Raw genomic sequence first — 16452 nt, forward strand, 5'->3', positions numbered from 1 at the left:
TTTGGAAATTTTAGTACTTAAGTTGTTAGTTAAGATAGCTTAATGTGATACAGGGAAGGCTTTAGCCTGAGACAGACACCAGTTACTTACAAAAACAAAAGTAAGGCTTTACCAGTACTGCAACAAAATATTTAGTTTGCCCAGCTGAAATCTTTTCCACACACAGAACCCGGTCTATGCCCTAGCTCCTGATTTTTCATGCAGTTACTGGCAGGTTCCCCTTTTTCTACACCAAGGTAACCAATTACAGCATCAATTACAAACCTCTTGGCCTGTAAAGCCTGTATCAAGTTACTGCATGCAAATGGAGACAAATTAGGTCCCACTTTGTCTTGAAATTGCATCCTTTCACTGGTGTTAAAAGAAAGGAGTCAGCCATCACAATCTTCTCCCCCACTGCCTTCAATTAAGTAACTTACCTGTATGACTTGAAAAATCCTCTCCTCCTCAGTGCTCTGCTATCAAATGATTCAATTAAGCCAAGTTTCCAATATTTCTGGAGATTAAGAAGCACTTTGCAGAGAAGAGTGGTTACAGCCCAAGTGGTATTTATCTCTCACCATGCTGCTTGTTAACAAAAGTTAGGTTAACACTTTCAGCTACTCATGGACACAGCAAACATGTGATGAACTGGATGGATGTCATCACCTCCACTGCTTTTAGTGTCCAGAGTCAGCAGCTGTAGGACAGGGTTCCTACAAACCTCACTGCTTATAGAGTTCATATCAGAGCTTTCAGACACCTGATTTAGAAATCTAAATACTTTCAATACTATTGCCCACTGAGCTGCAAGCCTTGGCCCCAGCCAGCAAGGAAAGGAGCTCAACAGTGCCTAAGACATAAACCCCATCCCTACTGATGTGTCTGTGGACCAACAATGAAGGTAGGAATTGGAAACTAACACACAATCCAGTATTAGTACACACCTTTGAACTTTATTTGAACTTTTAACAATATTCTCACCTGTTCAGTTAAATGCCAGGGAGCGTTAAAAAGCTTCTGCTTTAATTATCAAAAGGTCTGGAGCCACGTGACATCTCAGTTTATGATACAATTCCTAGGAGTTCACAACAGCCAATATCTTGGTAAATTCTTGGCTTCCAAGACAATAACAAAAACATGGAGCAACGGACTTATCTCAAATAATGATTTGCAGCTGCCTTCAAAAACTCAAAATCAGTTTGGCCATCCACACTTTTCTAAGTTGCTGTTCTTCAGTGTATCACACAGTGTCCTTTGGCACATCACAGTTGCCATGCTCAAGTAAAATTGTAACTGACATGACACTGAAACAACTCAAACTCAAGAATTTCCTATCATATCAGGAACAACCATTTAGAAGTTTAGGTTAGCACCTTTTTTAGCCAAGTGGTACCTTTCCAGTGCATTCCAAAGAAAACAAGTGTCCTTCTGTAGAGCAGCTGTGGCCTGGAAATAAGTTCAGTCCTCCTCTGGGGTTAAAGCTTTATTTATAGAAAGTTGGCTGCATTAATTGCAGCAATATTTGTATTGTATTTGAACTCAGCACTAACAGGTTAATATTTACATTTAGATAACACTTAAACCAAAACAAACAGAATACAGCCAATCTTAAGAGCAGAAAGACAGACATACAAATGACAGACTTAAGAATAAAAGTAATCACAGTTATTTCACTCTGGATGATTTAGTATGAAGGCCTATTTCTTAATCAGATTAGCAGGAAGAGTGGATTTGTCCAAATCATCAAAATATGGATGGTTCAAGGCCATTTTGCCAGAAATCCTTTTTGCAGGATCATAAATTAACATTTTCTGGAAGAAAAAAAAACAAAAACACATTTACTTCCTCATAAAATGTGAGCTAAAATCATGTTAAATACATAGATATTTCACCCTAATATTAATAAAGTAACTACAAAGACATTTTCCCCCTTTGTTCTGTACTCTCCTGGTTGGAGAGGTTATTTCCCCTACAAGTCAGTAGCCGTGCATGGTATCTCAGAAGATGAAGAATCCCCTGTTCAATAACCAAGCCCTTGCCTGTGTCTGGGTACCACATCCACTGAACTAAATCCAGAACCAGGCAGCCAAGCAGCAATAATTGTCTCAGCTTCTTACTGAGGGAAATTAATAAGCTTTAGGCTGGTAAAGCCCTAAATGTTTACAAGGCCAAGTGGTTTGACACTTTTGTTGCTGACATGGAGCAAAGTGATGTCAAATGGCTTCTGCTCAGGTTGGTGACTTTACAATTAAAATAAGAGAACGCTCACTCAGTTTCAAAATCCAAATTGGAAAGTAGATGACAAGCAGGTAGAACTCAAGATAACAGTTAACACTTGAGTCTCTTGGCAGTAAAATAGTTCAATAGTATTCAATAGGTATTCAATACTTTGGATACCTCAAGGGTGATGAGAGCAAAAAGAGGGGTGTCACAGCCATTAAAATAACCCTCAGAAGTTTCTAAAAGATGAGGAAATTTGTTTTCCTAGCCATTAAAAAAAAAAAGCTATAGCTTATTCAAGGGGTCAAAACAGGAATGAAGCATTCAGTAGTTCTGTACTAGGCCCAAAACAAGCAAAGTCTTTTTATTTCTCCTTACTAAAGGACAGACCATTTCAAATTCAAGTAATCAGGATTCCACCAGCTGCCTCTCCCCTGCTTGCACAACAAATCTGTCTTCCAGAACAAAACTTAACCAGTCTTACTCTGCCCAGTATTCAATCTTGACATTTAATTATCTTTACACTTCATTCTACAGGGAGTCTTCCAGGTTGATTTAAACCACTGAATTTGCATTTATGTCCTCTGAACTTCTGCCAAATGCAATGCTGCCTCTAGATTTAACCTTGCATGTCCAATTTTACCTTGTAGCAGGTTCCCATTACCTATACCTAGAACAGTGTCCTATAGTTAATTCTGGTATCAAAGTTTCTCTCAAAATTGACTCAAAGAGGGGAATTTCTCTGAGAAAGGGACACTGAGACTTCAGCACCACAACTGAGGGAGCAAGTGAAGGAAACCTCTCTGAGCAGTCTGGAACACCAGTTTTCCCTGGTACCTACTGTCCTGATAATTCAAAGCTTTTGAGAACAGCCATCAAGTGCTTGGAAATGCTGGCCATAGAAGTCATTTAGCTTATGAAGGTCTTGAACTCACAACCTCACTCATGCAATTTGAATTACACATTTTTGTGTTAAGACATTGTCAAAGACAGCTCCTTTACATACATCTGCAATAGTCTATAGAAAAAAAATTAAACATTGAAACATTTTTACTGACATATCTGAGCTTGTGCTCTAGAACAAACTATTTAGTTTTGTTGCTTTTAAAGTTATATTATGGGTTTAAAAGGCTTAAAAGTGCCATAGGAAACTTAAAGGGATTCCAGTTAGGAAGTCCTTTGTCTACTACACAGATTCCACTGTCACCAGGCACTAATAGGAAACTAAAATGTTAACATTGATTAAGGCAGAACCATACAAGTCTTCAGAGAATTTAATATGCTTTGAGACTAGAATTATATTAATACCATAAAGAATTTGTACTTTTTTGCCTTTATTAGCAGCAGCCCCAACTATTGGCTTCACACAGTGAAGCCCCACCTAAGCTCAGATGAGCCCTTGGCAGATCCTTTTCATGCAGCTGTTTCAACAAGATTCTCCTGCCTGTTCCTTTCATTTTAGTTTGTAAATACAGTCAGCAATAATTCTATTTCAAACTGATTTAATAAAGATGCTGTCAGGGGTTGTATCTCTGTACTACAGACAGCTGTGCTACAAGGTTCAGAGCTATCCAGGACAACTACATGTTCAACAAATGCTCAGGCTGTCAGTGTGAACTGGGGCTCTGTCCCCCAAGAAAAACTGAGAAATTGTGATCATTTGAGTTTTTTGAGTACCACTTCTTCGTTCAGAGCATTCTGCATATTACCAATATGGGTAATGAACTGCTCTGTGACTGCTCACAGCCATGAGCCAGGCGCACAGGTACTGCTCTACAAGGGGGTTCTGAAGGGTCAGCTTGTCTTGAGACACACAGAGCACCCAACCCACAGCCCCATCTGTGGGTCTGCACTGTACAAATGCAGCTTTAGAACAGCCAAAGGACAGCTAAGGTATGTTATTATACCTCAGGACATCTAAGAGCACACTTAGGACATGACCTAAATTAGCCCTCAGTGGCAGCACATGAGCTGGAAGGGCACTTAAATGGAAAGACTGATGATGAAGAGCTTGCCAATTAGCAGCCTGGTGTGGTAGTTTAACAGCCTGGCCACAGAACTAAAGGAAACGCACACTAAACACAAGAGATACCAATTAAAAGTTAATACACCACAGCCAAAAATATTTGGCTCCAAATTTAAGGGCAATTGAGACACACTACAGACAGACTTGAGCTTAAGTTTCTAGTCTCAGCTAATCAATACATTCAGCTGTTTCTATCCTTGTTTATTCAGTTAAGACCATAATGAAAATTTAACCAAGATGAGCCCACCAAGATTAATCCACATGCTACCACAAAATAAACATTTCCAACTGGCTCAGCAGTCACACAGCCACATCACAACTGGTGCTGGCAGCAGAAAGGTGACAGCTACTTCATGGGCAGAAGCCTTCACTTAAACCTCTTTGTAAACACTCATCCTCACTTTCAAGTTGTACCTGGCTTATTATTATTATAAAAAAGCTGAGGCATAATTGCTTCATGTGAAAAATAGTCTGGTATTACTTGTGAAAGGAATTAATGTCATACAAGGTGTGAGTTGTACAAGAATGAAGGCTCATACCACTGCTGACAGCTTGACGATCTCCATATTTTCCTTCTAGCTATGACTGATGAGTACAGCTTTGTGTATTCTGGAGTATTTCAAACAGCCCACTCAGATTTTAATCAGCAGCTTAGGACAGACTACTTACAGCCAGCAGATCAAGTCCATCTTTATCCAAGTTTTTGACATGTGTTTCAAGGCTGACAGGTTTCCATTTTGGGAATGTGTTTTTATAGTCTTGCAGGGATTCCACGTCGGGCCATACCTCATTGTTGGGGGTCCCTAAAGCTCTGTGCAAGCATAAGCAAATGTTAAGCAATTTAGTCTGAAATCTGTTATGTGCTATTACACCTTTAATTACACACAACTGCTGTGTGGTGCCACAGAGGTAGCAAGGAAAGGTTCAGCCTTACATACCTGAAGATTCTGAAGATCTGGTCAATCTCTGAATCCCCATGGAAAAGTGGCTTTTTAGTTGCCAGCTCAGCAAATATGGTTCCTATGCTCCAGATATCTACAGGAGTAGAGTAACGAGCAGACCCCAGCAGCACTTCTGGAGACCTGTACCACAGTGTCACTACCTGTGGAACAAGGAAAGGTTAAGTTTGTGGAATCAGGTCTTTTAATTGACTGCAAGATAAATGGCTCGTTTGTTATTAAGCAGCATTCACAGTTTTTTGCTAGAAATAGCAGTACTATAAGTTTTAGTGGAAGTGTAATACTAGTTTCAAACTTCATTTGTAGACAAACCAACTCCATTGCAGTAGCTTCTACTTCAAGAAAAGCAGCTGCCTGCACAATTTCCCTAAGAGCAGGAATCCTTTGGCACACAGCCACAAAACCCCTCAAACCCAAGTGCTGTGCAAAGCAAAAATGCCTTTATGAGACAGTGAGCAACAAGTTTGAGTCCATCTGACTCACTCTGAGTGGGATTCATAAAATGTTTTGGAACCTTAGTGTGAAACCACAAAGAACTGGAAAATTGTTTTGGAAAACAAAACATAACTTTTTCATAGTTTTGTTAGCTTATGACTTGAAGAAACCTGAAAACACTGATTCTTTTTAACTGTTTCAGAACGAGTTCTTAGCAGGAAGCAAGTGCACACTATCCAAAGCACCAGCGGTATGTCCCAACTCACTTCATGTGTGTAGACCCGCACTGGGATTCCAAAGGCCCGGGCCAATCCAAAGTCTGCCAGTTTAATCACTCCCTTGTCATCTATCAGGAGATTCTGAGGTTTCAAGTCTCTGTGCAGAACTCTTCTTGAGTGGCAGAAGACAATGCCTTGCAAAATTTGGTACAGATAACTCTAGAAAGGATGAGGTGGCAGGAAAGAAAGAAAGGAGTTATCTTTAGTACATGTCAGTGTCCTGCAACACAAAGGTGTTCCCTTCATTAGCTCTCCCCACAGCAGCAGGAAATGGAGATCCAAAGCACTGCAGATACTGAGTTAATAATCAATCAAAAAGCTACACAAATTAATTCTGAAGATTAGTTTAAGGCAGTTTGATCTCAGTAATTACAAGATTTTCAAGTGGCATTTGAAAGCAAAACTCACATTCATCTTTTTATCTACCACTGCTTATTTAACCTTTCATTTCTGCTCAAGGAGTTAATTATACTGAAAATAAGAGCTGCTTATGGTTTAGTAGGTCATCATTAAATTCCCTCTTAGGTTAAGAAATTGTCCTCATTACCTTGACACGTGAACGCTCCAGATACTGGCCAGATGGAATACTATCCAAATATTTCTTGAGATCCATGGAAAGGAATTCAAAGACAAGGTACAGTCTTGAATCCTGCATGAGAACATCCTGAAGACTAAAAATGAGTATACAATTACTTCCACTGCAAAATACATGAACTCCCATTTCCTTCCTCAATAGGGATACAAGCTGATATTTCCAGGTTGCTATTGTGGAAGTCTTTAAAGACTTCAAACAACAGACTTAGTGAGTTATACTGTCACCTGGAAAATCAAATGTATCTGAAATAGTGTCAAACTAAGATAAAAGCCTATAAGCTTCCTCTTAAACTTATGTTCTCTCAAATCAGACACAGGAGTCTGAAGAAAAAATACTTTTGCCACTAAAAAAAACCCCCACCTGTGGGTGTTGGTGCCTAGCTTCTCTTTGAAGCTGGCTTGTCACAGCAGAGCCTGAATTACTGGGAACTTAAGGGAATATTTAATAGGAATCCAACAGACACAGCAGGATTTGCACACAATTATAAGTATCTTCTTCATCCTTATTGGAATGTAAGGGTTCCTAAACCCACACATGCACACATTGAGACACTACCTGGCTGGAACCTGACCAGTTTTAAGGCACATTAAAGTTTAAGTATTTTGCTGCATCAAAGAGCAAGCAAATGTGTTGTGGGAAGGCAATGGCTGCAATAATTTTTACATGTCAAGCAGTCACTGATGGAAGTTTCACTCGTAGCTCAGGTGTGCCAGCTATGACAGCATCAAAACACATCTAAATTCCTGCTACAGAACAGCAGGGAGAACATCAGAACACTTAAGTCAAACAGTATCCAAAGTGGTAAATAAACTTCTGAGTCTGCCTGAAGTAACAGCTACAGCCAGTTTTCATGATGTATGCTGCCACCATTCTCACAATAACCTCTGAAAAGATTTTACAGAAATTTCTAAATTAACAAAAATTTGTAAGATTCCTAAAATGAAAAGGCAGCATGAGGAAGGCTTAAATAGAAAACTGGCATAAATATGGAGCTTAAAATATTTGCTGCAAAGCAGATACTGTATTAAGCAGAGAGGTTCTCACCTCACTAGATGAGTGGAAAAATAATTTATGATCTGATGGGAGCTAGTGCCCCTCCAACAGTTTAGCTAAATACCAGTATATGCATACCAGACTATATTGGGATGATTCAGCTCTTTTAATAAAGAAATTTCTCGGATAGCAGTACTTGGAACACCTTCCTCCTCACTTTCTAGGCGTATTTTCTTCATTGCAACCACCTGGCCTGTGGTTTTGTGACGACCTTTATACACAACACCATAGGTACCTGAACAAAAAGACAGTGAAACAAAATATAGAAGTACCAGCTTCAGGTACAAATAAGTTATTGCAAACAGGAGCTGCTAACGTAGGAAAAGTCCTTACAAATGGAGTATTTGTTTAGATTACAAACTATTACTTAGCTGTAGAGTTACACTGAGCAATATTTCTGTTTGTTTAAAGAATGCCACCCATGAAGTGTAGCATTTGTTAGGACAGGTACTTAGAAGCCTAAGTGTGAAAGGTGAATATTTGGAAGATGTAGTTATAAAATCAGGTACTATTCCAGTTTCAAGTTGTTTAACTTTCACACAAGATCATTACAAAGATTATGATTTTGCCATTGATACATCATATTAAAATGCTAAAGGTTTAGCTGCAAATGAAAGTAGTGCTTCTGCAGTCTGAGATCCAGCCATCCATGAGTGTGAGCTGTAGAAATACTTCTGGCACAATGCTCAGTGCAAGAGAGAGGCTAGTGCTGTGGGTCTCAGCAGAAGCTGAAATTGGAACCAAGAGTAAATCTCAAATCAATCCATCTTAGTTATCAGTGCTCACAGAAGTAGAACCCTCAAACCAAGACATTGTGAGCCTTCTCTTTTAACCCTTCTTCAAGCATTAATGTCTCACATGAAGCCCAAACTAGTTTTATTTCAGAAAGATTCAGGCACAAGGCTTTGGTTACAAAGCTTTGGTGCAAGATCCAAGCACACCCTCAGAGCGGGCAATCTCAGAAAAATGTACTTCAAACTCTCAATTTATAAAACACAGACTTCTACAGTGATCACAGGCTGGATTTCCAAAAACAGGGGGGCTGTGACCAAGACCTGCATTGAAGCCATCTTCTTAGTGCCTCAATGTGAAATAATTGTTAAAAATTCACTTCTCCACAGAGCTTTGGTATCTTACTTTCCCTTGACACCCTCACTGCCTGTATATAATCAGAGCAGAACAATCCAGAAAACACTACTCCCTACCAGCAGCTCCAAGCAAAACAACACATTGCACAGCTTCAGGGGCAACTAGGAAGTTTATATTCAGAGAAATGGGGGAGCTTCCTAAGCTGTAAGCTGGTTTCAGGCCTCAGAACATATTTTTTCTCCCTTTTGGAGGAATGTGACAGCATTAGCCATCAAAATGAAGACAGACACTTTTCAACACTGGTCAGTTATTTTTAAAAAGACCATGTCACTTTCAAAAAAAAGGGGCAGGCTGAAAGTTCTTACAGATATACATAACTACCACAGCAATTAAGCTAAAGGCTTATTTAGCCACTTGGTTCATCCTCAGTGTTTCCTGTAACAGGCTGCGTGCACAGATCTTCTGCAACACTTCATAGCTCAAACTGTGGAGCATTTAAAAGCTCACTGTTCGCCATACTTACCTTCCCCAATCTTCTCTATTTTCGTGTAATCGTCCATTGCTGTGGTTATCCCTGAAATGGACGGGAAAAAAGAAACAGAAAATGAGGGTGAACAGTTGCTGTCCTAAACACAGACAAGTCACTGAACCTGTGCCAAGTCTATAGAAGCGAGTAGTGCCTCACATAATTAAGATGTAATGTGAAACACTTAACTGTTCTCATCAACAGGAACACGGAACATATTTTTTCCAAATTCCAGCTAGAAAAACCACACCCCAAGGTACGAGAGGGCAATGACTCCAAGCAGAAAAAAAAATATTTAAAAATCTTTGAAGAAAAGTCGTCGAGGAACTGAAAAAGGTGCACCCTACTCATCATTTTTACCTAACTGCTTGTTCAAGAGGAATGAGCTAGAAACGGAGAGGAATGACCCTGTGTGAAACTCGGGAACCGGGTGCGAGCCACGCCAGGGGACACGGGCCCAGGGTGTCACCGCACAGCGGGAGTGGCCGGACAGCGAGAGGCAACAGCCGGGACGGGCACTCCGCACCTCCCCCGCTACTCCGGACCGGCTCCAGCTCCGGGGGGGTCACGGACACCGGGCAGAGCCGAGTCACCTCCAGCTCCGGGCCGGGGGAGGTCACGGACACCGGGCAGAGCCGAGTCACCTCCGGCTCCGGGCGGGTGCTGGCTCCGGGCAGTCGCCGCTCGGTGCAGCCCAGCCCCCGTCGTGCTCCCGCCGGCCCGAGGCTCTCCCCCGCTCCCTGGCCGTCTCTCCGGGGCGTTCCCCGCCGCACACCGGGCTAGGCCGGGCCGGGCGGCCGCGCTGTGTCCCCGGGCTGGGGAGCGGGACCCCGCACGGGCTCGGGTGCGCGCATCTCTCCGCCCCGGCCGCCCCCCAGGCCCCACGCGCCAACGGCCCCACCGCGCGCCCCTCACCTGCGGAGCCGCCGCTGCGCGCGCGCCGCACGAGCCGCCGCACAGGCACGTCCGCAGCACCGCGCGGAGCAGGGGCGGGGCCGCCGCGCATTCGAAACGGCCGCTTGCCGCGCTTCACCAATGGCGCCGCGCCGGGCCCGTTCAAAGCGGCCAATCAGCGCGCTCCGCGCCAAAGCGAGGCCCAAAGGGCGGCTTTAGGCTCCGCCGGGGGTGGGAAATAGAGAAATGCTGCGCGGCCGGGCGCGGCAAGCTGAGGTGTACTGGGCGTCCCCTTGGTTCGCGGTTATCGCGAGTGGAGGTAGTCTGGCGGGGCGGGTGGGTCGTTCTGCGTCGCCCTCAGCCGGTGACACGGGGGGCGCTGGGACGGCGCCGCTGGGCGGACTGGTCATGATCCCAGAGGCACGGAACGGGTTAGGCTGCAAGGGATGCCTGTGGGTCACCTACTCCCACCTCTCTGCTCATGTAGGGCCGTCCCAGAATACATGGCACAGGATTGCGTCCAGACGGTTCTGGAATATCTCCAGCGAGTAAGAATCCACATCCTCTGTGGGCAATCTGTCCTAGAGCTCGCTCACTGCACAGTAAAGTTCTGCCTCGCGGAACTCCTAGGCATTAGTTCCTGCCCATTCCTGTGATGCCACTGCTGGTCCCAAGAAGCAGCGCCTGGTCCCTGCTCTGAGCCCTCCCTGCAGTCAGGGACGGTGTTCCTCTGAGGGACCCACAGGGATGATGTTCCCTCTCAGCTGTCTCTGCTCCAGGCTGAACAGTCCCAGCTCCTTCAGCCTTTCCTCCTCAGAGAGATGCTCCAGTGCTTGATCAACTTTATATCTCTTCATACGACCCTGGGTACCACTGGAATAACCCTTTGGGCTGTTGGCATGATTTGGGGAGTATAATCGTGTTTGGACCCGGCTGGGCGTTGGCTGCAGTGTCTCCTTTTAATCAAATCTGTAAGATTTGGATGCTGCAGCTTCTCCTTTTAACCAAGTCTGTTAGATTTGGATGCCATGGCCAGCCAGAGCATAAATTCATTATTTCTGGCTGCATGAGCGCTGATCTGGGCAGAGCTGCTGCTGCCTTGGGAGCTGCTTTTAAGGCATATGCCTTAATGAAAGGTCATCGGGTAACTTAATTCCCCAGAAGCTGGGATATGTGTCTGTAGGCAAATTAAAGTTCTGCATGCCTCCTCCCAGATTAAGAAAGATTAGTTGCTGTGCTATCCCAGCTTCTGAAAGAAGGGTCAGGGATGTAAATAGAGAGGCACCTGTGGGCCCTGCTCAACAAGCACTCTGCCAGCTGCAGCCTTCCTCCACTGGTACCCAGCAAAGTGGTGCTACAGCACGAGTTAACGAAAAAATACTGGGAAAATATGACTGCAAACAAATTTTGTCACTGAGAAACTGAAATGCTAAATAGATTAGCAAAGTCATGTGTTTCTAGTTTTCCAAGTCTTTCCCTTGCAGGACAGCTCCACTGTGGTGCTGCTGCTGACCCACTCTTGCACCAATTGATCATCAGCACTGGCAGTCCTGGACCAACAGCTCTTGTGGAAACCTACAGTCCCTGCAGGGGTGAGACACAGGCACCACTTCACACTGCTGATGTTACTGCCTTCTTTGATTACTTCACTGCACTGGTTTACAACATTCTTGAAGGATGGCTTTGCTGTTTGTCTGAAATGTAAGCAGGGCAGGGTGCTGCAAACAAAAACATGTAGCTTCTCCCTTAAAGCATTTCTTTGGGATGGTGATTCCAGGAGGTAGGGCTATTTATGGTACACTTCCTACTCATCGCTGCTCCATGGCAAAGGCGAGAGGCAGCCCGTCCAATTCCTCCCCCTGAGTGTGTTTCAGGGGTAAAGCCCCTCCACTTTCCCCTCCCTCCTGGGGAATTTTTGCAGCATATGGTGCGCATGCTTGTGGGTTTCTGTTTACTTTGAATCCTCTATTATCACCACTTGCTGGGAATTTACCTGCCTAGAACAAGGCTTTTGTGTATCTGGGAAATTCCATACGGGAATGTGACTTGTGCAATTCATAGGAAAAGAGCCAGATGTGCTCTGCCCTGCACAGTGACAGAGAATTTCTACCCTGTGTATGTAACAAGTCCAAAGCAGCCAGGACAGTGTGGGCACAGCAATGCCCATGGATCAGCTCAGATAGAGTGTGGGACACATCCCTCAGGCCTGGCTCTGCAGCTCTGGGGAGTTGTTTTCTATTACCAGCAATGTTGTTTTCTATTGCCAGGGCTGGAGCTACTGCTGCTGGACCAGTCCCTGCCTAGGGACCTTAGGTAGGTTGCCAAAGTCCAACTTTCCCTTTAGAGGAAAAGAAAACATTTCTTGCAAGTCCCAGACATATGGTAACCCTAGGTAATTTACAGGCATTGGTGGTGGTATTGTAATCATTCAGAACTATAAATTATTGTAAGTTATATTAAAATATAGAGAGATTATCCCTCTCCTTTCTGACTGGATGGTGCTTATCTTGGTTGATCGTTGCTTTGGACATGGCAGGAGCTAATGATGCCTCTTGAGACAAGTGAAACAAGTGCATTTGCAGCGACTTCTGAGTTTGAAGGGATTTACTGTTCTGCTTGAGGGAGCAGCAGCAGTGAGCCTGCTGAAAATTGAGTCACAGATGGGTGCATGTGGGAATCCCCAGGACTGCTGCTCCCCTTTACAGCAAAACACGGTGAAATGCAGAACTGAGGGAAAACTCCAAGGCAAACAGCAAAGGAATCTCAACAACACAATGTTAATTACATTTTATTTATATAAATGACCAAGGGGCACATATATTAAAACCTCTTTGGTATCCTAGACTTGCCTTTGCTTGACCTGCAGCGCTGTTTGTGCAAGGCACACGGGATCAGACGACAATGCCGAGCTGGGATTATGGCATTACAGCTGTATTCATGGCTGAGAACCCAGTGTAATGCTCTGAACAACTCCTTTTCTGCTGAGTACAGGGCAGCTGCAAAAGTCAATATCGTCTTGTCTTTCATATATTAATCATATTCTCCTCAGCAATAACTTCACTGTAAGGAAGAGAAAAAGTGTATTCTGTCTTTTACATAATGATGGGACTGAAAAGGTCAACTGGTTGGTGAATACTAATGAGAGTGTCAAAAATAGGTTGTGTTCACTGTGCTCAAAAGCAGATAAGTACAAACATTGATTGGCTCCTTTTAACATTTATTTAAACTCAAAGATTATTTTGTTAAGATGAAAAATGCAAAAGTACAGTAGGAGAGATGTACTACCACTTAGGAATGCAAGGTAATATTAGAGGGATAGTATCTCTAATGCATATCTCAGATGATACATTTAACCTGTTAAATCTCTCGTTATGCAGGACAGTTTCCACTATCATGAAACATGGACAACTTCTCTGCTGCTCTCCTTCTGCATTAGCATTTTGATAGGATGCCAGAAAACAAAAAGCTCCTGAGATCTGTTTAAAAATAAAACAAAAGGATGGAAGCTGCTTAGAAAAAAATAATTAAATTGTCAGTGTCTCCTTACAGCATTAATATAAATATTTTAAATGCACTTAAAGTACTTGAATTTAGGTTAAAATTATTTTAAAGGGTGGGGTTTTTTTGTAACAGGCACTAAATCACTTTACCTGAAAATCCCAAATATTGATATGATTGCGATAATGAAAGTATCATAAACCATCTGTTTGTTTCAAATAAAAAGATATTGTAAATAGAAGAACTGGTTATTCATGGTCACTGGTTATTCATGGGTTGGTACTGTCTTAAAGGAAAACTCAGCTGAAAATCAGGGAAAGTTTTGCAATGAACATTGCAGCACACAAAGAGGAGTGAGGGGAGAGTGTGATGGCCTTGTGGGAGGGAGCAGAAGTGTGCACAGAGTCCCTGCTGAGCCTATTGGGAGTGGGCTTCCAGGGACTGGAAACCTGTGACTGCTGGGCTGAAATCTTCCCCCAGCTCTGCTTTGCCAAACTCCTTTCCCACAACAGGGAATGGTCCACTGTCACTGTGGATCTTCCTTCATCATGGGACACGCAGCTGGTTTCATAAAAAACCTTTAGAGAAATACCTACAGATGCCCAACCTGGATTTTATTTTAATAATCGTAATTAAATGAGAAAGGTGATCAGCATACATGTATCAAACCTGGGAAAAAAACCCCAAACAAACAGTGGTTTATGTTTCTTTGGAGTATCTGGGCAAAAAGCCAGGCTCCACCAAAGTCTTTGGTAAAACTCCCATTAACTTCACTTTTGACCCCAGGTCAGGTGGCTGGTTCCTGATTTTACTTTTTGCATTTCAATTAGCTTACAATTCAAGAATTTAAATGGTATAACCCAATAAACTGCTTTTAAACTTCTGTTTGGGTGCCTGAGAGCAGGGGAGGTGCAGTCGAAGTCACTCTTGGAGCTCCCTCAGCCTGGATGTGCAGGCAAGCAGTGCCTGCTGGCTGGAGGGGGCTGGTTTTGAGGTGGGTGTGGAGGGCTGGGTAGCAGCACATCCCTGCAGGGAACAAGGCACAAACCCAGCCCTGGATAGCAGCACATCCCTGCAGGGAACAAGGCACAAACCCAGCCCTGGACAGCAGCACATCCCTGCAGGGAACAAGGCACAAACCCCATTCCCCCAGGCTGTGCCCAACCCTTAGGCCCTGTCTTTGGCAGCAGTGTAACTCAATCAGCAACATTGCTCATTTGGAGAGGGTTACATTAAATATCTCTTTCCTGTAATGGCTGTTTCATTTCAACATGTAATACTCTTTTTATCCAACTTACCTCGGGATTTAGCTGTTATCCTTTTTCATCTTACAACAACCACCCACTACTGTGCTTGATCAGATCAAATGCACTGCAACAGCACATTTAAATTCCAAACCTCTGTCAGGGAAGCCTGACCTGAAACCTCTCCTGAAGTAAGGGAAGTCAACTTTTCTTTCCCTCCAGGTATCATTCCTGCTGCCAAAAAAGAAAGCTATACTCTTCCAGGTGGGAGTGTAGGTGAGACAAGTGAGGTTTATAAGCCTGTGGAAATGCAATATGGATTTACATGTACACATCACACTTGGCTTTGTTTAAATATTCCTCCTCCTAGCAATTGTAAGAGTAACTTAAAAACCACTTTTCATTTCAAGTAAACCTTTTCTTTTTTTTCCCCTTAGGGTGTTATTTTCTTTTTCAATCTGCAAATCCCTCTTAAGTCTCTCTACCTGTCCTTCCTAAGGAGCCATGGAAGATGGTGTGCAGTGATGTGGTCCATGAGCTGCACAAAAACAGTGTTTTGTCCATGAGCTGCACAAACAGGACCAGGCACAGAACTGCTTATTGCCCCTGCCCATCAGTGGACGTGACCAGCCTTGCTTCATGCTTGCTTTTAGCTAACAGGGAGCTTGTGATCCTTTTTCCCCCATCTCCTCTGGCTCCCAGTTCTCCAAGTGGGCTGAGGAAATGAGTCACATCCAAAACAAGAGGGATAAAAACATTCTGGGGAATTACCATCTCCATGTGAGACACAGCCAAAGTCTTTGGTTAAATATTTTTATTTGGCTCTGTATACAAAGCAAAAAGTTTACAGGAGAGAGGGAGTGACAAGCAATCAGTTACACAGTATCCAAAGATGTATAAACACCTTCAGTCAGTTTATGCAGCTGGGTACGTGTTTCGTAAATTGCACCTACAGCACTAAGGCCCTCGGTAAGACAACTAACTGGATTAAGCTGTTATCACCAATATTTCTAGGTAAATTAGTGCTTAATAGCACTTGTTGTGTTTCACCATCATAAATGGTTTCTAATTAAAACAGGAAAAGGGGTTGATGCACCAGGACAGCCTTGTGAGAAGTAACCATAGGATAAAGAAATTTAAGTCAAAACTAAAGTAATCTTAATTGCTTTTACAATACTCTCAAAATTTTGTGCTGTGATAAAACACGTTTTAATGAGATTGATTGAAAACATTTTTTAAACTGAGAAGAAGCACAAGCAGAACTAACTGCTGGTTTGATCACCGGGGGATCTCACCTGTGAGGTTTGCACAGCCCTCATCTCGGCCTGGGCGAGGGAGGAACACCGGAACTGACTCCCCGAGGCTGGAGCGCGTTGTGAGGGAGTGAGTATCAGCTAATCACTATCGGCAGGTGCAGCTCCCCATGGCCATTGTCCCGCCGCCGCTCATGTGCGGGCAGTTTCGCATTTGCATGGCAGCGAACACATCGCACCTGTGGCACTCCCGATGGGACGGGGCTCATCAGCGCCCAGCGCGAGGATCTGGTTGGCTCTGCAGTTTTGTTTAACAAACTTCAGCTGAGCTTTCCCCTCCACCCCTCACGCCGTGGGCGCTCCGCGGGCAGAGCAGAGCGCGTCGTGTCCAGGTGAGCCG

General features: G+C 43.6%; 1 protein-coding gene across 1 annotated transcript; it reads right to left on the minus strand.

Moving 5' to 3' along the window:
- Positions 1-913: 913 nt before the first annotated feature.
- On the minus strand, positions 914-10122 carry CDK1 (cyclin dependent kinase 1). The gene is made up of 8 exons (XM_036385624.1): positions 10079-10122; positions 9161-9211; positions 7627-7783; positions 6448-6571; positions 5889-6059; positions 5167-5330; positions 4898-5039; positions 914-1793 (listed from the first exon to the last, which is right to left on the minus strand). The coding sequence occupies exons 2-8, from the start codon at positions 9195-9197 to the stop codon at positions 1680-1682; spliced, it is 909 nt and encodes a 302-aa protein (XP_036241517.1). The 5' UTR covers positions 9198-9211; positions 10079-10122; the 3' UTR covers positions 914-1679.
- Positions 10123-16452: the final 6330 nt, after the last annotated feature.

This window comes from Molothrus ater, chromosome 8 (genome assembly GCF_012460135.2).
Source record: "Molothrus ater isolate BHLD 08-10-18 breed brown headed cowbird chromosome 8, BPBGC_Mater_1.1, whole genome shotgun sequence".
In the NCBI taxonomy this organism is placed as follows: domain Eukaryota; kingdom Metazoa; phylum Chordata; class Aves; order Passeriformes; family Icteridae; genus Molothrus; species Molothrus ater.